This window comes from Crinia signifera, chromosome 2, assembly GCF_055691185.1.
Source record: "Crinia signifera chromosome 2, ASM5569118v1, whole genome shotgun sequence".
NCBI lineage: Eukaryota > Metazoa > Chordata > Amphibia > Anura > Myobatrachidae > Crinia > Crinia signifera.
The window spans coordinates 238,063,671-238,086,067 of NC_139218.1; the positions used below are offsets into that span (position 1 = coordinate 238,063,671).

General features: G+C 43.0%; 1 protein-coding gene across 1 annotated transcript in view; it reads left to right on the forward strand.

Annotated features, from left to right (window-relative positions):
• The window catches only part of LOC146060647 (S-adenosyl-L-methionine-dependent tRNA 4-demethylwyosine synthase TYW1-like), a 173,954-nt gene that overhangs the window by 79,545 nt on the left and 72,012 nt on the right, over positions 1-22,397 (forward strand). Inside the window, exons 9-11 of the mRNA XM_083174075.1 lie at positions 9,877-9,929; positions 13,966-14,084; positions 22,201-22,310. Of these exons, the coding sequence (XP_083030201.1) occupies positions 9,877-9,929; positions 13,966-14,084; positions 22,201-22,310 (282 nt within the window). The remainder of the gene's footprint in view (positions 1-9,876; positions 9,930-13,965; positions 14,085-22,200; positions 22,311-22,397) is intronic.

The window sequence follows — 22,397 nt, forward strand, 5'->3', positions numbered from 1 at the left end:
GAACAATAACAGAAGCTTGGGGGACACCTACAGTTAGTTGAAGATAGGGGGAGGTGGAGTCATAGAGGTCAGCCAGGAGAGGGCAGTATCACATGTGCAGTGATGGATATGCAGTAGGAATGGGTTGTCCACCATGTCAAAATCAGCAAAAAAAGCCAAGGAGAGTAAGCAGAGTGTAGTGACCCTTGGTTTTCCATTGGAGTGGAGAGGATGGAAGCCAGACCATAATGGGTCAAGCGATAAGTTGGAGAGAAAAGCAGTATAACTCTTGTAGACCATACACTCAAAGAGTTTGGAGGCAAAATGGAGGATAGATGGGTCAGTAGTTGGGTAGTGTTTGAATTATGGGGGTTTTTTTTTTTTGTTTTTTTTTGTTTTTTTTTTAAGAATAGGGGAGACAAAGTTTGCAGACGAAGGGTACTGTGCCTGATGAGAGAGAGAGAGCGATTTGAGCAGGTGGGCAAGTTGGAAATAGGCAGAAGGAGAGATAAATCTGAGGAGGTAGGATGGTATAGGGTCAAGTGAGGTGGGGATGAGGGTCATGACTTCATCATCAAATACATTGGAGAAGTATGTCAGAGTTGGTAAGAGGGATTTGGGTGCGGTGGTACAGAAAAAGAGGTGGATAGTTGTCTGGGAGATGTGATGCCCTGATGTATTGAATCAATTTTGAATGTGTAGTAAGCAGAGTGTCGGCTGGCAAGATCAGGTGGTACTGTGCAGAGGAGACAGTTACTTTTTAGACTCTGATGAGATTCTTGAATTATGGCTATTTAGCAAGGAAAAGGGCAGCACTGAAAGATGAGATGGATTCAAAATGGAGGCAGTTGTCCTCAGAATGATTTCCTCCACTGTCACACAGCAGTATGTGAACATTTTTGCAGATTTATGGTGCATTTGGTGTTCCAGGGTTGATGTGTTGAACTGCAAGAATGAATAGTGGTTGGTGGAGCAGTAGAGTCTCAGTATGCAGACATAAATAACTTATTTTTACAATGTATCTATTATCAGGGCATGAGATAGAGAGAGAATAGGGGATTACAGCGAGTCAAACAGGGAGGGCAAGGAATTGGTATGTATACCTGGATATTACGTTTGGGGGTGAGCGAGATGATTTAAAAAAGAGCAGGTGGTGGTCAGAGAGGAGAAAAAGCGAGTTGTGTTGGAGTAATCAAAAATATCACAATGGTTGGTGAAGAATAGATCAAGTGAGCTCCCATTCTCATTGGAGAGTGTGGAGGTTCACTGGGAAAGAGTTTGGAGGCAGGGGAATTTGGCAGATTGACAATCCTGGCAAACCTCTAACAAACAGAGAAGCCAAATTCATCACTCCACAGAACATGCTTTCACTGCACAACATTCAAGTGTCTGTGTGCTTTACACCACTCCATCCAACACAAGGCATTGGACTTGGTTATATGATGATTGCATGCAGCAACTCGGCCATGGTGACCTATTCCTTAAGCTCCCACCTTACAGTTTTTGTGCTTACATTAATGCTATTGGAATTCGGAAGTCTTCAGCTTTGGATTCATCAGGGCCTTGGTGTTTTTTAAGCAGCATGCGCCTTAGCAGTCGGGGTGTGATATATGGTCCCGACAGTCTGGATCCCTACTGGCCAGACTCGGACAGCGGGGCAAGAGCAACAAAGCCCCTTGCGGGCACGGTGGTTCGCTACGCTCGCCACCTATTCTATTCTCCCTCTATGGGGGTCGTGGACCCCCACGAGGGAGAATAGCTGGTGGCCATCGGGACCCCAAGTGTCTGGGTTTTTACTGTCTGGAAACTGTCCAGCACCCAGCAGTCGTTGACCTCCTATTCGATTTTACTTTGTCTTTTGCTACATAACGGAGTTGCTGTTCTTCAATGCTTTCACTTTCCAATAATATCACTTACATTTGACCGTGGTATATTCAGCAGGAATGAAATTTCATGAACAATCTTATTGCAAAGGTGGCATCCTATCACAGCACCATGCTTGAAGTCACTGAGCTCTAGAAAATTTGAAATCCATCCAAAAGACATTGTTCCATTGTCGATGCCACTACAAGCTCATTGCTTTTAAACTTTGAATCAACATCTAGCTATAATAGGCATTTGATATTTATCCAAATAAGTGCATCAGCCCAGTAGTACAAAATAGCTTTGGCCATAATATCAAGGTCAGAGGAATGTGCCAGAAGAATAAGCTCTGCAGCAATAAATGTATGGAACAGTGTTTCAAGGTTAAATTCCTGTTCAGGTCTTACCTTGATGGACTGTTCTTGAGGGAAATTTAGTCTTAAAATGGTGAAGTATCATAACTGCCAAACTGATTTACGATAAATAACTTTGAGATAATACAGTAAATGTAATGTCTCTGTCATTGATCTGGGAAAGTGAAAAAAAATCTGCAGGTTACAGTTTGTGTGTTATCAGTAACTAAAACTGATCAAAATGTAGTTCCAATTAAATAAATGGAACTACATGGGGTAAAGCGCTTTATAATTGGGTAACTGTACCACTCTTTCTCCAGGAACCAATATTTCCAGCTGTGTTCTGTGCTGTCTGCTGTAATTTCCCTTGTCACTATTTGTAACTGTTTAACCATTTGAGTGCCAACAACGATGTTCAAAATATCCGATAACAATACCAACGTTGCTCACATTTGTTATATAAATGAAAATAAAAAATGCTGTGCACAAAAAATAAAGAATAATAATGAAAAAATAAATATATAATATATTTTTTATTTTACATGTCATTATGATGAATAAAAATGTTTGCTCACCAATTTACACCTATTTTGACAAATTTACTTGGCACTCAAAGGGTTAAATAAAGAGGCACAGTTAACACTTGTAGGGGATGTATTGCAGTGCTGTGATCTTCTTGTGTGATATCACCCATTAAATTAAAGCTGTTGATATTCGTTGCACCCCTTTACTTATTGCCCTGTAACTGTGGACCCCTTAATGTTAAACATCAAAGAGTTTACATTTTTAAAAATCAAAATGTTTAGGTTATTTACTTAATGGACAACTAAAAATAGATTTGAATGAATATGCATATTGACATGCCTGTTTTTATTAACTGTACTACCCGACCCTGCGCTGCCAGACCCTGCGGCATGCCACCCACCAGCGGACAGGGGGTCCCTGCAGCATGTCTGAGAGATCAGCGGCACGCCCCCTGCAAATGTAATGTAATCAGAAGCACAGCCCTCTTTCCCTCTGAGAAATCAAGAATATATTTATGTGCAGGTTGTTCTGTAAAACAAACAGCAAGAGCCTTCATGAAATTAAAAAAACTGTTGTTTTTTTTGACACAAATAAACCAAAAAACAATAGAAAATCTTTATTTTAAAGGAACACATTACAGTTCACCAAAGAAAGATGTTGAATGCAAAACTGAGAAAGTCAGAGAAAATCACGGTGCAAGCAGTTCTCCATTCTAGCATTGAATACACTCTCAGCGAATTCGAGTCAAAACCTTATTGAAATACACCAGTGAATTGCAGCGACTAGGAAATGTAGAACTGGCTGGCGTTCACTGTTCGCTTTCAGCGAACAGTGATCGTTGAATACAGAGAATCTCATTTGTAGTGAAAAAAATTCCCAGCTTCGCCGGAAAACTGCACGATTTGTCGAAAACATCGGCGAATCAGGGGCATTGAATACTACCCAGAGTATTCATTAGCATTCACTTGTACAAGTTCCATCTTGTAACATTGTACTTAAGTTTGTGCTAGGTAATATTTTCTTGTGCCCTATTTACCTTGGGCAGTATATATATATATATTAAAAAAAAGGCACTGTATGCAGAAAACACATACTGAGTTATGTCATGTCTGAGATGGTGCTGCATTTTAGGGCGGTAAATTCACTGAACGATTCTGATAAGTGTGCTCAAAGCTGCCTTGGTGTGGGTACAACGAGTGTGGTGACCCTAACACCAACAAATAATACAAATAAAAACATATATTGGATGTTCCCTGCACTGTTGCTAAGGATGTTTAAATAATACGTCCCTATATACCGGGATACATTCCTCTTCTCCAAATAATAGAAAGAAAATGGTATATATAATAAATACCGTATGTCCATCCTTAAAGCAGAACATTCCTCTTCTCCGCCTTAGCGTATCACACTGGAATCCCAAATGGGTCCCCCGCATCAGCACTCAAATATGTTGCCCTCAGTGCAGGTGAATGGTTGATAATCCCCTGGATTGTTTATAGGCAAGTAGCAGGAACCAATTGATGGGTCTGCTGAGATGTAAAGTCTGACTTTTTGAGGTGGGAATTGTTCTGGTTCCTGATTGTACGACAACAAGCTTGGTCGAGCAGCAAATTCTGAGCAAGTAATAATGTGCCCTATTGGCTAATTACAGTTCAGGGGAGAGACTCTTGACACAAGTCTCTGCATCGGCACCAAGTGGCAAGAGGTGGATAATGAATTCTGCACAATTCAGAAAGAGGAGGAAGACCCAGCACTCTGGTCTGCACACTGGGCCTTATTCTAGTTCACTCTTTCTGACAAAATCCTTCTTAGATGGACAAAACCATGTGCACTGCAGGTTGGGCAGATGTTACTTATGCAGAGAGAATTAGATTTGGGTGGGGTTTTACTTCAAAGTGAGATCTAGAAAGAGTGAACTAGAATAAGGCCCACTGTGCGGCAGGAGTCAGTCTATCCGCTCACTTGCGCTTTGTGGGGGATGAAGCCATGGCCAGGGTCAGTGTGTGCAGTGGCTGCTGGGACAAGTGTGAAGGGGTATACCCAGTGCTCCGGTCTCCACCTCCACACTTTGCGGCAGGAGCCAGATGGAGTATCCACTCACTGCAGCCAAAGACAGAGCTAAGGCTGGAGTCCCTTTTTACCTGAAACCCCTGCTGACATGCAGAGAGATGGGCTGTAGTGTGGCATACGAGACAAGGCACATGCATACAGACAGCTTGGGGATCCTGTGTGACATGTGCATAACTCATCCGTGTCACTCACATCTTCCCTTTGAGCAGCCTGTTCAGAATCAGCATCTGTCTGCAAGATCTAATTGAGAGTGCCAGGGCTAAGGGGACTCCGAGTCCACATGTTCCGGGTGTCAGGGCGTCTCTTGCCAGGTGGACCGCCTGAAAATGTATGCCTGTGGAGAACACTGGACCTGCATGTTTAGCCGTCAGGGTGAGTTATTATCGGTGCGCAGGAGAGCACATCATTAACTATATAGAGCATGCACTACCCTACTGAGAGTGTAAAATGTATTCCCAGTAGCGAGGTTATATGGTCATAAAGGCTGTGGGACCTGTTAATTATAAGGTTGACTATGCCAACAGATTACCCGGAGCCTGTTTAATATGAAGTTTAGCAGGATTGCCAGAGAATTGCTAGTTTTATAGACCCAGTGGCTCTACTATAAGGCGAATTGAGCCACTTCTGTATGAGCACATGAACAAGACTCTGTATAGGCAAAAATGTAGTTTTGACTTTTACTGCAGTTAACCATTCCTTAAAACCAGGCGATAAGGTACTCATTCTTGTGTCAACCACTGATAGTAAAATGTATGCCCAGTGGCAAGGTTATGAGGTCATAGAGGCAGTGGGATCTGTTAATTATAATGTTCAACAAAAGGGTAGGCAGAAGGAAACCCAAATCTACCATGTTCATTTATTAAAACCTCGGAAAGAAAATCCACTCTTTAATGGCTATGAAAAAACCCAGATTGTCAGTGTTGCTGGCTTGGGACTCAAAGTAACTTTTATAGGAACCTAATTCGTAGTCTTAGTAGCACAGTACCAGGATGTGTCCTTGGCTATCTTGGGAAAAACGCAATTCATATTATTTTTATTCCACCTGCTGTGGTGATTTAAACAGAGGCCATACTGCATACCAGAGGCAAAAGGGGCAGCAGTAAAATGGGAGTTAATAAGCTGCTGCATCTTTAGCTATGTGCACACACTTCATTTTGCTTTAGATTCGATGTTAGATTTTCTATTAGGTCTGGCATTAGATCTTCCCATTCAATTTGGCATTAGATCTGTACTTTTGTATTCGATATTGAATTCACTTTACATTCAAGGTACAGTGTACACATTCGATTTACTGGATTCAATTCAATATTTCCTTGGCTGCACAGTCTATTTTTCTTTTCAATTTTGAGAAAATGGGAGTGCGCATCTAATCGAATGCAGATCGAAAGTGTCCTAAAAACCATTCAATGTGGATTCGATTTTGCTTCTATAAGCAAAATCTAATTGAAAACAGGGAAAAATTGAAACGTGTGTACATAGCTTTTGGTTGCTATAGGAGTCAACTAGTGAATGGAATAATCCTATTGTCTTAGTGCCCAAGCCTTCGGGAGCCTTAAGGTTCTGTAATGATTTCCAAAGGTTAAATGAAATTTCTTCGTTTGACTCCTACCATGAGTTGATGAGCTATGAAGGGCTATGTACCAGTTGCTCTGGCCTCATAGAGCATATGCTGCAGCTATGATAGCTCGATTACAGGTATTTGCAAATGCAGACTAACAAAAGAAACGTGAAATTGATTAGCTAGCACTTAAACAGTAATTCAAAATAAAATCAAAATGGAAAACTATCAAGGACCGTGATCAGCCATTAAACCTAATTTAATAGTTACCTCCGGCCCCCTGCTTGCCTGTACTTCCTCAACTGCCTTCCCACCACCTCTTTATGCCCAATATTTATACTTTATTCCGCTCAGTTACTTAATTATTCATATGGACTAAAATGTGATTGGACCAGTCAGTATTGAATTAATATTATAATGTTTCACGACATTTAAGTCTGGTAACTAGTCAGAAATGTCAAGGTCTCTTTGACCTGGAGGCCTTGGGGTCTACGCATGCATACCCCGTTAGCTGGTTAGTTCTCATTACTGTAGACAAAACTCTGCAGACTGACTGTCTCCCCTCATCTTCTGTTCTATCAATACTGCATTCTCCAAACCCAGAAAACCAAAACAATTATTCATAACAAATCACTTCTTTCAGCAGTATTCTGAATCTTCAACCATTTTATAATGTTTTTATGCAAGTCAGTCAAAAGTCAAAATGGTTGCTGCTTCTAACAAACATCTGCTGCTAAGAGCAAAGGGTAGGCCTCATACGCCGTGGCTAGTACCTTGTGCAACAAGCTAACGCCACCTGCAGCAATAAATAACCGTATTTGAGAAAACAGAGTGCAACAAAAGCATAGAATTATTGATGCGTTATTTCTGTTTTAACAGTTGTCATTTTTAGTTCTGCTGGGAATCGCACCTTCCGATGGTGGGGGCATCAGAATGTTGAAAGCTAAATAAGTTATGTTTAAGTTGAGCTTAAACCTAACAAATTAGAAAGAGTGGTCACACTTCTAGTTCTAGAAGGATATTATCACAGATTCATTGGTGATTTTGCCACTAGGGCGGCACCTCTAATGAAGTAATTGAAGAACAAAGACAAAATAATATAGGCCAGTGGAGGCTGTAGGCAGGATTTAAGGCATGCGTTGTATGCAGAGCCTGTTTAACAGGCTCCTAATTTCAAAAAGCGCTTTATATAACACATGCCTCTGGGACAGGGTTAGGGGCAATCTGTTCACAAGAGGTAGATGGGGAAGAGAATTCCATCCTCTACCTTAGCCAAACATTTAAGCCCAGAGAATGCAAATTCACTACTGTAGAACAGGGGTGCTTGGTGATTAAATGGGCAGATGCGCTGTCCGGAAAGTTTGTGGGTCCGGATCTTCAGAACAACCCTGTCATGAAGCTAGGGGAAGGGAAAGAAGAGGGTGAGGAATGGGAACACTGGAGAATGGTAGACTGTTCCTAGGCAGATGGCTCAAAGAGGTCGACGAGGCAGATACCTCACATGAAAATGTCACCAATGTGGTTGAAGCTTAGGGGGAAGGAATGTGGCAGGGATAATAGCTTAAATTGCTATATTCATTTTGTATTTTGCTGCACTACTTATTTAAAAATGATTACAAGTGTTTGTTTTTCATTTATATAATGCAACCATAAGTATGCAACAAAATGAAGTACTGTTTTTGGCTCACTAGAGTGGACCATTCCCCTTCAATATGTTCGTGTTTAAAACTAATCCCTGTGCGGTTAAAGTTGCAGACCAGCTACTGTCATTCACTGAAGTGTTTTGTTGCATGTAAATGCCCATATACCCTGGACAATATTGATCACAATATCACTCAGAAAGGGCTTTCTGAGCAGTATTGTGAACCATATTGCCTAGTGTGTACACTGTACATAGTTAACGATGCACACTCCCGCAGACGAGGGAGGCCTTGTTAGTGCAGCCACTGCATGAACGTTCCCCCCCCCCCCCCCCTTGCGTGTAGCATCAGCAAGTATGTACGCTTTTCCTGGTCACCCGGCAGGTTCACAGCTGTGCTCATTCACTGACACATTTTAAAAGATCACAGGTGGAGCTAATTATTTCACCTGTGATTCTGTGTGGAGACCTGGAAAACGTGCACTGTTGGGGTACCGTGAGGACCGAAGTTGAGAACCACTGCTCTAGAAGATCCCCGCCGACAGGCATCGGCTAGTGCGTACATACTTGCTGATGCCACACGCGAGGGGGGCAACGTTCATGCTGTGAATAAACCTCTTACAGTTGATCACATTTCTTGCCCGTTCTAGTGTTCGGCTTGATTGACAAATGTAAGAATTTACCATGTATGCATGCTTTTATGAAATGAATTGCTATGCCTATTGAAGTAACCAAGGTACCTACTTCACAAATTCTGAATATTTGAAAGATGCCATGGATTTAATCCAGGACCTTACATACAGTATTGCCTACACCATTTATAAGGTCTATGTTGTATGTCTTTCTTTCTGTCATCTTTCATGCCAACAATGTTGTGCTCAGAACTAAACCCTTTCACCAAAAAGGTTTCAATTTTCCCTTTTGAAAAACTACCATTATGTGCACCTGTCTCCTGCGATTCCAATTAATCCGATGTGCAGCTAGTCCGATCTCTGGCCCGATGCACACATCAGGTCGGATAGGATGTCAAACACATGCAGTTTTGCCGCTTTTCCTTTGATTTCTCGTTCTGATCCATCAGAATCTGGTGAAAAGCAACCAAATCGCAAATACGCAAATCGCGTATAGCCAACTAGAATCTTGATAAGCACTTTTTATGCTCTGCTTTTGAAGTAAAGTTGCATACCCCGTTTACGATTTATTTATTTTGACCAATATGGTTAATTTTGTCCCTTCTGAACAATATTGGTCAAAATATCTTTCAGTGTGTATTCTACGAACGACTGTGCAGGCAGCTCCATTTGGATATCTTTTAAAAATAGTCTATAGACTGTAGCTAGATTGTTCATCTTTCGTCAAATTGTTCAGTATGTATACGCCACATCTTTCCTCCTGGACACTGGGGAATTTCAAGGGAAATTTGGTCATCAATGTCTTTTAGTGCATACATCATCCAGTGTGTATGCACCTTAAGTAGAACTATAGATCATTGTAACTTTTAATTAAAGATTCAGTATAGTTAATTATCTAGGTAACATGCTAGCAGGCTTTCTGCTATCATTTTAGTTTTTTATTTTAAGTGGATGATTTGTTATTAATTTTAATTTTTTTTTTTTTATTATATTTATGGCAACACCTTCACATCCACAAAAAATGTGTTTTAACTAGTGACTTACTTTTCCTATGTTTATGTAGCTGCCAGACACTGCCACATTAAAATCATCGCAGTGAATTGTATCACTTATAAATCCAGGAGCTCTGCAGATTTTAATTCATAGGAGAGATAAAAGTGCCAGGGTAATTGATTGACCTTGCGTGCCAGTAATAGCTGCTTAGCATGGTTACCAGACGGAATATGATTTTGTTCTGATCTCTCCTCTGCTTTCCAGGTTACAGACTGATTGGAAGCCATTCAGGTGTTAAGCTTTGCCGCTGGACAAAGGTATTTTGCTTTGATCAACATTCATTTATAAAATGTCAATTTGCCACATGGTAATAAATTAAATTCAATGTTTTACTTGTCCTTTTTCTTATTTTTTTTATTTGCTATAAAATTATTCTGATAACCTTGAAGAACAAGGAAAATGTAGATCTGTTTTTTTTTATGCCAAAAGTGGAGGCCAATGTTAGATGGAGGGGAATCAAACTGCTGTGGCTATCTGCCAATAAAATGTAATTTATAGCTTTACATAGTATAGTTATGCAGTATCTCTGCTTTCTAAGTTTGTGTATACATACAGTAAAGCCAAAATATGTTACGGTGGTGGTCTATTGACGCAAACTCTGCAATATACCGTGCCAAAAGGAGACCATCCCTTCTTAGGGAGTTATAGGATGTATACAGTATATTTGGGCAAGGCTAATGTTTTTTTTTACTTCCCTGAGTAATTTTATATTATTCCACATAGTTTTGCAGAAATAACGTATGGGAAGGTGCTGCTGCCAAAAACTAGTAGTAGCTAATTAGTCTATCCTATAAAAACCTAAATAAGTCTGAAGGCCTTCATACACTAGTCAGACTTGTCCCTTGAGATCAGCTTGATCGGCCCAGGTCAGTGCTTCGGCGCAGGGAAGTGGTTGCTGAATTTTAAAAATATTTTGAAAAGACTGGCCGGCCGGTTATTGGCTGAGAGAATTCTCTCAGCCAATCAACAGCCTCCCATCTGATTGGCTGAAAGAATTCTCTCTTGCCAATCAGCGGCAGGCCAGTCTTTTCAAAATACTTTTAAATTCAGCGGCCGCTTCCCGCCCCGCCGCCTGGCATCTGCCACTACATGCTCTGTGCCGCTGCTTGGACCCTGACTATCACCGCTGCCCAGACCCTGCTGCTGCACATGTGTGTGCCAGCTGTACTTCACTGCTGGCACACACCTACAGACCAGGCCTAACATATGGCCGGGGCTAAAAAAGCACCCGCGATGTGCCACAGATGGGTCTGACCAGATAGATTTTATGTGCAGCCCGCCTGAACTCCCGACTCCGATCTGATGCACACAGGACTGCGCATCAGGTCTAAAGCTGGCCATACATCAGAAAGATCGATCTTAAGATCGTTTGCGCTCATGATTGTGTACAATTTCCCTTGAAATCCCCGGCAGTCCTTGGTGATTTTTGGACACACAATCCATCTTACAATCAGTCATACAATCCATCTGCTGTATGATTGTGTATACAAGATGTGCATACAATCCATCATACAATCAGTCATACAATCCATCTGATGATTGATTGTATGATTTGTGTACACAAGATGTGCACACAATCTACATACAATCCATCTTACAATCAATTGAGATTGTATGATTGGGTACAATATCTTTCTGATGTATGGCCACCTTTAGGTAATGTCCAGCGCATCCGATTTGGGCTGATCCGTCGGGATCGAGCAAAATTGGGCCAAATTGTACAAATGTATAGGCACATTAAGGCTGTCCATACACTAGTGTGATTTGACCACTTTTCACCCAATTTCCACATATCTGGCTGATAATTCGGGTAAAAAGAGGCTAAATCGCATGTATTTTAAATTTGATCCGATGCTCGGTCCCGTGCATGTCTGAGATCGGACATGGCACACATGAAACCTGTAACTAACAGCCTCACGGCAATGCTGTAATGTGTATTGAACTGTGGCACTCTTTATTTGTACTCTATTTTTGTTGTTTATTCAATGTTATGCCAAGTTTTGTCTCCATGTACTGTTCCTTTTGTACGGCGCTGCAAAACACTTGTGGCGCCTTATAAATAAAATAATAATAATACATACAGTATATCTTATGCAAAAGGACTGCATATATATCATATATCTTATGCGATCCTGCTGCCCAGGGAAGCTCCCAGGTGATTCACAGAGGGGTCGAGTTCTCCCCTCCAAAAAGATACATTAGCAAATGGAGGGCCTTATACAGATGGCTGGAAACACAGAGGCTTCATGTTTAGTAAAAGTTGCAGTTAGGCATGTAGGAACATTTTTAGAGAATGTAAAAGTTATACAGTACAAAGGAAACCCCATTAGTTTTTTTCATTTTGAGGAAAGTTAAACTTTTCAGCCTATAATGCAATGACATTTAATATTGACCTGCGTGTGAAAATCTGCGTTATGCTATCTTGGAACTACTTGGAACTACTTTCCCCTAACACCCCCCCCCCCCCCCCCCCCCGTTAGGTGCCAGGAAATTTGTGCCCTACCTCCTATAAAGGAGTAATGGTCCCACAAGGAAGTAATGTGGTCACACAGTAGTAACTACAATTAAAATTACAACACTGTAGCACAAACATATACACGTTACACTGCATGTAGTGCCATTGATTCATATTAAATCACACAGTACATCCCCTTCTAAACATAATGTATACAGTTGTGCTGCTTCTACACATCTGTCTCTGTCCCTCCAGCAGCTCCTATCCATGTATCTCAGCAGCTCACTGTCCATGTCCCTCAGCAGTTTCATGCCCATTGCCCCTCCAGCAGTCCCCCCCCCACCTCTGAGGGCCTCCAGCTCCCCTCAGTGTCTTCAGCAAGCACAGAGCCTTCTCCTCTTAGTGGCTCTTCTTCTCTTCAGCGTCTGTAATGGCATGATATCACATATGCAGTGCCAGAAAAATAAGGCTTTTCTGTTGGAATTAGTTTTCAGGGCTGTGGTAGAGGTGGAACTCCGTTCCCCCTACCATTAGAGGTGGTGGAACACTGTTCCACCCTGTTTACCCCTCACTTTAACCCCTAGTGTCCTTAACAATCAAGAGTTATCAACCAATGAAATACATATTAATTTTGCCTGTCTTAAGAGATTGCTTGCCATTTATTTCTGTGCATGTTTCCCTTAGCAACTTGTTTCAGTTGACCTGCATTAAGGTATAATTATTCCAGGGAAAGGGAATCTCAATGCCTGAATAAGAGTTATGCTTTCTGTTTGGAGGGAAAAATCTGATAATGTATGAGAGCAGATTACAATCAAATGTTTTCTCCCAAAAGCTGGAAAATGGGAAAAATAATTAATTTTAACCAATTTTACTGAACATGCATTTTTGTCTGCTTTGCAGTGTTTAGGAGCAAATGGTCAGTTGCCATTTACTCCCATACATTACTAGATTTTCTTTCCATCCAGAAAGATTGTACAGATAATCTTAAGGCCCATACACACTGGGCGACTTTGAGCTGAAAGTCGCTCAAAACACCCAGTTTGAGCGGCCTTCAGCTCAAAGCCGCCCAGTGTGTATGCCCCAGCGGTGAGCGCTGCTGCGCATTCCCGCATCATCGCTGGGAAAGCCGTTCATCTGCTGGTTTTTGCAGCAGATGAGCGGCTTTCAGGACGGCTTTGCATAGCACTCTGCTATGCAAAGCCATCCTCCCCCCCTCCGTCGGCACCGGGCAGGGGGAAAGTCTCTCAGTGTGTGTGCACTGAGCGGCTTTCCTCACAGCGATGATTGGCATCAAGGCTGTCCATACACGCTGGGCATAGTCGCCCAGTGTGTATGGACCTTTAGTATGTATCCAGCTTAAGATGCTTTAAAGAAGTGGCTTTAATTGCAGGTAGCCAATTTGAGTATTTGTGCATTTGAAAGCAGAAAGCTGTGCCACCCACTGATTATATGGCATCCATCATTAATCGCCTCCAGTAACACCTAGCATGAGGCTGGTGTAGATCTGTCAGAACCCCTCCTTTCTTTGACATGCATGCAGCTCAAAATTACATGGTGTACTGTACATTCCCGTGGCTCTCCCACAAGGTAGGGCATTTGCATTGTTAATGCCCAGTTCTTGTGTCAAAAATGCCCAAATTTCTGTAAAGGCCGCTCCAGTTTAGTTCCATCATACTAAGAGTTAAGCCAACAAAGGCCAAAATATGTATAGGAATGTGTGAATAGGTGGTAAATGAAGTTTAAGAAGCACCTTATGATGTTTTGTTTTTTAGCTGATCGTTAGTTATATTTTTTCGGATGTGCGTGCAATTTATATTGTGTCTCTCTGCTTCCCCCAGTCCATGCTACGAGGAAGAGGAGGCTGTTACAAGCACACATTCTATGGAATTGAAAGTCACAGATGTATGGAAACGACTCCCAGCCTGGCTTGTGCTAACAAGTGTGTCTTCTGTTGGAGGTAAAGCAGTTCTTCATACCATGCCTTTAGTACCTTCCAAAATGCTGTTGTTTTTTTTCTCCAGGACAATACATGTAGGAACAACGTACATGTAATTTAACTCCAGTGTAGCCGTGTACATGGTTGTGTTTCTGCAGATGTCCGTGAAATTGAAGATTTAGGCTAAGAAATGCTGCACTAAATGATTTTGTTTCTCTGCAAAGTGAGAGCCTACTGAATATTGTTATTGAGGAGCTAGTTCCCTATAAATAATAGAATGCCAGTTAGCAATGCCTGGACTGACAGCAGCTGCAAGGCATATTTCAGCTGACTAGCCATGAAAGCTTCTCAATATTATTATTGCTGACCCATTATCATTCTGAAAGTGACCCAAAAAGTCACACAGCAGATCTGATAAGAACACCAATAGTTACTTGTAGGACACATTGATTGGTAGTAGATGGCAGAAGCAAATTAAGAATGCCTTTTGTGCTCTATCAAAGTTTTCATTGACTTTAGTAGTGCTTCCGATATTAAACTAGTTTGAAAATTAAAACCATTTTGTACTTTATAATTTAGTTTGGAGTGGGTTAAGTGCAGCGCTCCGCCCCTTGGTGTCGAGTGTTGGTAGCGTGAATAACGAGTCCGTGTGCGTGTTTAAAAAGAAAAGCTTTACTGATAAATGGTGCAAATATATAAACACGTAAATTCCTTTTAAAGGTACATTGAAAGTGCAGTATATATACACAAAAATACACGTAATTACAGATAATATAGATGGTGGATGACCATACTGGGGAAAGGGGATAATGGGGCACTGTGTGCACGTCAGGGGTCTGCCCTGCGAGGTGGAGTGGCCGGGGGACGGGTGGGGGATGAAGGATGGCGGCCCCGGTTGCAGTGATCTCTCCACTCCGTAGGGATTCCAAGGGTGAGGTTGGATGGGTCGGGGTTCCGGGTTGGGAGCGGTGGATCACCGGTGGGTACAGGTGCGGCGTCCCGCTTGCCTGTATTAAGACCAGTTCTGTGGCGACGTTCAGGTCCCGGGTTGCGGCTCGAGTGCGGTCTTAGGTGGGACGGAGGTAGGTGCTCACCGTGTGTGCGTGGTGGCCTGGGGTCGAGGTGCGTGGCTCCCAGATCTTGGGGGACGGGCCTCCCACTATGGCGGATGCCATTTTCAGGGATTTATAGGCTGAAATCCTGAAAAGGTGTTGAAGACTATTACAGGAGTCCACGCTTCCAAGTGGTCCCAGAAGAAGGGGGAGACACTGGAGGTGAGGAGAAACACTGGTGGGAGCAGCTGAAGGAGGAAAAGGTGCCAATATGCTTCCTTCCTCGCTTATTCTGTGCAATTGCCTTAAATTGTGCACTGTGTGTTATCATGACAGAAAGATGTAGTGCTGCTGCTCTGAGGGAGGGAGCACCTGCCATGTTAATTAATTGCAGATTTTATGGTGTTAAATTAACCATTGAACAGATGGATCAGGGGGATTTGTGCCCCTCATGTGAGTCTGTGTCCAGTGGTCTGAGCAGTCTGAACCTGCATGGGCGGCTGCGTTGGGGAGGTCTATGAATGCTTTGTTTAAGGCTTTAAATAGGCAGGCAGATGATTTTGTGAAATCTCCTGGCCCTCTTTCCCCCTCTCAACCATCTGTGGGCTCCCTCTGTATTACCCCATCTCAGGGGGACCCACCGTTGTTGCAGATCATGCAGGACACTGCACAGAGTGTTCAGAAAATGTGTTAATGGAACAACTTGCCAAAACCTCTGATGTTTCTTCTCCCAGACACCCCTTATCCACACTGTTGAATTTAGATTCTGATGAGGAGGGTGTGTGCGCGTAAGATGCCTTTTGGGACCAGAAGGAAGAGGTTGAATCTTCTGTCCCTGGTATTGAAGATTTAATCCTGGCAGTTAAGCAGACTTTAAATCTTTCAAAGGAGGATAAAGTACCTGCTCATTGTGTTTTTCAAGAAAATACGCAGAGATTCTGTGACATTTCCTTTGGATGAAGGCATGATTTCTCTACTTTGGGAAGCATGGAAAACTCCTGACAAGAGGCTTCTCATGCCTAAAAGGTTTGCTAAAATGTACCCAATGCCAGAGGAACATGTAAAATAATGGGAGAAGATCTCTTTAGTGGATGCGCCTGTGGCCAGGTTGTCTAAATCCATGGCTTTACCTGTTCAGGGGAGTGCTGCATTAAAAGACCTGGTGGACAAGAACATTGAAGGATGCCTTAAGGCCGTGTTTGAAGGGGTGGGATTTACCCTACGCCCTATTATTGCCTCTGCATGGGTATCCAAGGCTATGATTTAAATGGGCTGAAGCCTTAGGTAATCAGCTTCAGCCTAACTCTGAGGCCTTTGCATTGGCTGAAAAGCTTAGGTGTGCGGTAGAGTGTGTATGTGATGCAAGATGGCATCAAAAGTGTCGGTCACATCTGTGACCGCAAGAAGAGCTCTCTGTGTCTTAAAGCTTTGGAAGTGGACTGTGAAGTCGCTTGAGGCTTTAGCTTTTAAGGGAGAACTGCTTTTTGGGACAGAATTTGAGTCCATTATAAAGCAGGCCAGGGGGGGAAGAGCACTTTCCTTCCCACCACTTCAAAACATTCAGTGTCCAAGTTTGGTGCTTTTGTTCCTCCTTTTGAGAGGGTGCATCTAACAAAGGACAGGCAGGAAGAGGAAAGTTTCCAGCCAGTAAGGGGAGATCCCATTTCAGTGCCTTTGCTAAGAAGCACCCCTCCAAGAGCGAGGATAAGTCCTCGGCATGACGGGGCGGAGACTGCCAGTTCTGGTTGCAGAGTGGGGGGGTCACCTCCTGCAGTTTCGGGATAGGTGGAACAGCTCCATCATGGACCCTTGGGTTCTCTCCATTTCACAGGGTTACATAATAAATCTCAGGGGGCCTCCCCCAAAAAGATTTCTTCCAACATCCCTACCGCGGGAAGCTCGCCTGTGGAAAACTCTCTTGGGGGCAGCAACGTGTCTTCTCAAGAAGGAAGTGGTCCCGGTACCTCAGGAAGAAAGATAGTATTTTATTCAATTATTTTCTTGGTCCCCAAACCAGACGGGTCCTTCAGACCCATTCTAAATTTGAAGTCTTTAAACCTGCACTTGTAAGTGGACCATTTCCGCATGGAATCTTTTGGATCAGTGCTTTTAAGCATAGAATCGGGAGAATTTCTAGCATCTGTGGACATCCAAGATGCTTATCTGCATGTACCTATCTGCAAGGAACATCCGTCTTTACTGCATTTCACAATAGGAGAGACGGTACTTCTTTACTTTCACGGCGCCAGCATGGCGCCGCGCGTACTTCCGGGTTACGCTCGCCACTAACTAAGTAAAATAAACTAAGTTAACGCCATGCCAACATGGATAGTTCATACCTCCACTATCCATGTTGGCATGGAGTTGATTTTAATTAGCGTGGCGAGCGTAGCAAGGGGACTCTGACGCGTGGCGCCATGCTGGCGCCGTGAAAGTACAGAAGCACCGGAGAGACTCCTTTACAGTTCCAGGCTTATCCTTTTGGCATGGCCACAGCGCCGAGAGTCTTCACAAAAGTGATGGCTGTCATGGCAGCGGCTCTCAGGCTAAAAGGGATAGTGATTATCCCGTATTTAGACGAGTTGGCAGAGAAGTTCCAGGAACATCTGGCTTTTGTGACAGTTCTTTCATGACCATGGGTGGTTGTTAAATCTCCCGAAGTCTCATTTGACACCCACACAGAGACTTCAGTTTCTGGAGGTGATTTTGGACACACACCTACATTGTGTGTTTCTTCCGGAGTCCAAAGCAGTGGACATTTGCCAGTTGGTCATGTTGATCCTTCAGTCTCCGAATCCAACAGTTTGGCAGGAAGTGAAGCTGCTAAACAAAATGTTGGCAACCTTCGAGACACTGCAGTTTGCAAGGTTTCACTCAAGAATATTTCAGTGGAACATTGCCATGTTGGTCAGGAAACTCAAAGACCATGAAACAGGAATGGCTGTTTCTGTCTCAGGAGACAAGGGAGTCCTTGATCTAGTGGACAGATCTGGAGTCTCTGCAAATGGGACGTTCCCTCCACTTGTGGGATTGGCTGGTTGTCACGACCGATGCCAGTCTCAGGGGCGGTAGTCCTGCGGTTGCAGGGTCTGTGAACCAAGGAGGAATCCAGACTGCTGAGGTCGTGGTATTCAGACATACTGAGGTTGTTGACGGACTCTTGGCGTCTTCCTCTTCGACCGGACTTGCTCAAACAAGGACCTTTTCTGCACCTGCAGCTAGCTCGTCTAAATTTGATGGCCTGGCATTTGAAACCTCCTTACTAAGGAAGAATGGGTTTTCGGAAGCGGTTATCCAGGGCTCGCAAGCCGGTATCAGCTGCAAATGACCATCGTGTCTGGAAAATTTATATCCGGAGGTGTCAGAAGGTACACACATCTCGGTTCAAGGTCTCTAGACTGTTAAAATTTCTCCAAGACGGGTTTTCAGCAGGGCTTAGCCTGCAGTTGCCTTTATCCATTTTCTTTCAGAAAAGGGTAGCCCTGTTACCTGAAGTACAAACTTTTTTGCAGGGAGTCATTAGGCTTAAAACCCCATATTGGCAGCCGGTGGCGCTTTGGGACCTGTCTTTAGATTTGTCAGTGCTACAGAAACCTCCATTTGTGCCTTTAAGGTCAGCTGATCTTAAATTTCTGTCTTGGAAACTTACCTTTTTGTTGGCTATAGCTTCGGCTAGCTGAGTTTCAGAATTGGGGGCCTTGTCTTGCAAGTCTCAGTTTCTGATTTTCCATGAGGACAGGGCTTTGCTTTGTACAGTACCTAAGTTTCTACCTAAGGTTGTGTCAAGTTTTCATTTAAACCAGGAGATTGTTCTCCCGGTGTTTTACCCTCCTGAGGAGGCCAGAAATAGGGACAAGTTGAAGAAACTGGAAGTTGTTCTCACTTTGCACATATAAGCGAAAAGGATATTCGCAATACTGATTTGCTTTTGGTACTATATGACATACATAAGAGATGGTGGCCTGCTTCTAAGCAGGCCATTGCCAGATGGTTAAGGTCCGTAATTGCTTACACTAAGGTAGGTAGACCTATTCCTTCACAAATAAATGCTTATACCACCAGGTCAGTTGCTTCCTCTTGGGCTGTGTGTCATGGAGCTACAGCAGAGCAGTTGTGCAAGGCTGCCACCTGGTCCTCTGTTCATACCTTTACCAAATTCTCTAGGTTCCGTGAGTTCGAGTCGGAGGACGCTTTATTTGGGCAAGCAGTGATGAGAACTGTAAGCCTGAGTGTACCCTCCCAAAGGACAGGCTCTTGAATGTCCCATGGTTGAGCTGTGTCACCAGGATGGACGAAAGAGAAAAGGGGATTTTTGTAAGAACTTACCGTTCAAATCCCTTTCTCGGAGTCCATCCTGGTGACACACCGATCCCTTCCTTACGCTCAGTCAGTTTATATAGTTTCATGTGTTGTCATGTTATATGGCTATTTTTTGAATGTGCATATTAACCCCTTCCCGACATTTGACGTACATTTACGTCATGGTCGGGAAGTACTTCCCGACACATGGCGTAAATGTACGTCATGACTTTAAATTGACACCCCGTCTCGAGACGAGGTGGCAGAGGGACAATGTCTGCTGTCCCTGACAGCAGACATCCTCCCTCATTGCCCAGGGGGGGCAGCGATGCTTCCCGTCTTGGGCGATCGCTGCTATTGGCCGTTAAAAAGTTAATAGCCAAAAGCACCGTTGAAATGCATTGAGTCTAAAATTTAGACTCTGCTGCCCCCTAGCGTCCAAAAAAAATAAAGGCGGTTTAAATAATGATTTAAAAATAAAGAATATATATGGTCTTTGTTAGTTATTAACTATTTTGAGTGATATGATTATTTGTCTCACAAGCAGAAAATGGAACATTTTGCAAATAGCAAAATGTTCCATTTTTTCATGACACTTTGGAATTTTTCCCCCCCCAAAAAAAACTGTATCGACCAAATTTCACCACTAATTTAAAGTACAATGTGTCACGGGAAAACAATCTCAAAATCACTGGGATAAGTAAAAGCAAAAAAAAGTTATACCCACTTAAGTGATACATGTCAGATTTGAAAAAAATCGCTCTGTCAGGAAGGCAAAAACTGGCTGCGTCAGGAAGGGGTTAATATGTTCAGGCGTTGTACTGAGTAATGTATCCTAGTGTGCTTTAGAAGTTGATCTGAGGAATTCTGGGATGCAGAAGGGAGGAGCCTGCCTCTCAAAAGAAGTCAGCATAGGTGCCTTGCTTTTGCGGACCCTCCTACATCCCACGGTTGAGCTGTGTCACCAGGATGGACTCAGAGAAAGGGATTTGAACGGTAAGTTCTTACAAAAATCCCATTTTATCTGTTAATTTGGGAATTGCACTCACTATTTATTTCACTACAGTCCCTTATGACACTCTCTCCTGCCTACTGAGAGAAACTGTAGACTGGAAATACTAGGGCCATGACTAGAACACGACTAGAACACGACTTTCCCACTGAATGGGTGCTTTAAGGAGTTCTGTCTTATTCGTTATAATTGTTCAAAGAGCAACATTTATATATTTATAAAAAAAAATGTATTCATAAAATAAGATGACTGCGTTGTCTATAGTCTGACTCATGTTTTAACCCTTTGTGCCCACATCTCTGTAAGATGTGCATAATATCCACTAAAAAAATTACAGCGTCGCTCACATTTGTCATATAAATTCAAATAAAAACTGTTGTGTAAAAAAGATTATATTACTTATTTAGGGTTAACTTTATAAGTCATTATGATGAATAAAAATGTTGCACACCTATTTTATTAAATTGACTTGGCACTCAAAGGGTTAAGTAAAAAAATGCTGCCTTCAGAAACCTAACATTTTACTTTAGTGGCTTACTGTATTTTGATTGAGCAAGCTATTTAAACCTTGTGTTACCAAGTGAAAGGTAATATACAGAAATAACTGTTTAAGATGTTTCAAGGCAAGATGGAAAGTTGTAATTCTATCTGTATCTGTAACATGTCATATCTTTCCATCTTGCCTGTAGTGAAGGTTTTTTTTTCTTTGCTTATCAGTATATAGCTTCATGTTCATCCCACAGCGTCTAGCATTCCATGTGTAGAATGCAGTGCATACTTCTGTTTTGCAATGATCAACTAATACTCCTTTTACACCAGCCTAATTTCGTGGTTTGGGCCCGCGAACACCCATAACTAGCGCTGGTGTGTAAGTTTCCCGGGCCAAAATCCCGTTAAAAATTACTTGGATTCCAACCCTGCTATGGAGCAGGGTTGTTCCTGGGTTCAACCTGGGACCTGGCCGGTGTTAAACGGATAGGGGTTACTTCCCCGGGTTGCCAGTACTCGGTGTGCTGTCAGGCCGGGGATCCACACAGGCGGCGGGCGCAAATGACAGGAAAGGAGGCGGATGATGATGACGCAGCTCTCCGGTGAACTCACTGTCGCCGGATTGCTGCGTCGTCTGCACCCGCTGTCTGCATCCGCCACCTGTGTGGAGCCCCGGCCTGCACCTAGGACCAGAAACAGGGATGAGTACTCACCACCATCCCGCCGCTCTCAAGCCGCCTGCCTGCCGACAGTTCGCCTCCTCCTGACGGCCTCCTTCCCACCCCCTTCACACACCAGAAAATGCAGGGACTTTTCTGGTGTGAAAGTGGCCAACCTGGGAATGGCCCGGCATGATCCCTGAGCCATATTCCCGGGTGGGTCCCTGCATTTTCTGGTGTGAAAGGGCTTATAGTTAGAGATGGGGGTTCCCACAGACATTAGACCTCTTGTCTTAATCTCGAATGCCGGTACTCACCACTCTGTGGGCTCAGTTGCTCGCTGCGCTTGCCACAGGTACTATTCTCCCTCTATGGGGGTCATGGACCCTCACAAGGGAGAATAGCCCCTGTTGGATAATAAATATCTATTCTTTTGAGTAAGCTATACATTGTCCTATGCGTATGCTTTCTAATTTGAGGTTTAGAACACTTTGCATGTTGCATCTTTTTCCCATTTTCACTTAATGACCATCCCTGTTGTTTTCTAACCTGAATATCATAGTGTTCTAATCACTAATCTGATAATCCCCTCAAAAATCATACTGTAATTTGTGTTTGCACTTTAGACATCATACGAATCCTGTGGGCACTGAGTGGAGGTGGAAGATGGACCAGCCTGAGAAGATTGTGGAGGAAGCCATTGAGAATCACCAAAGCATGATTAAACAATTTAAAGGTAAAATGTTTTCAGTGTCTATATGTATACATACTGTATAATAATGTTGCCTGGTGAATTTAAACATGTAACCAGAAACGGATTGGC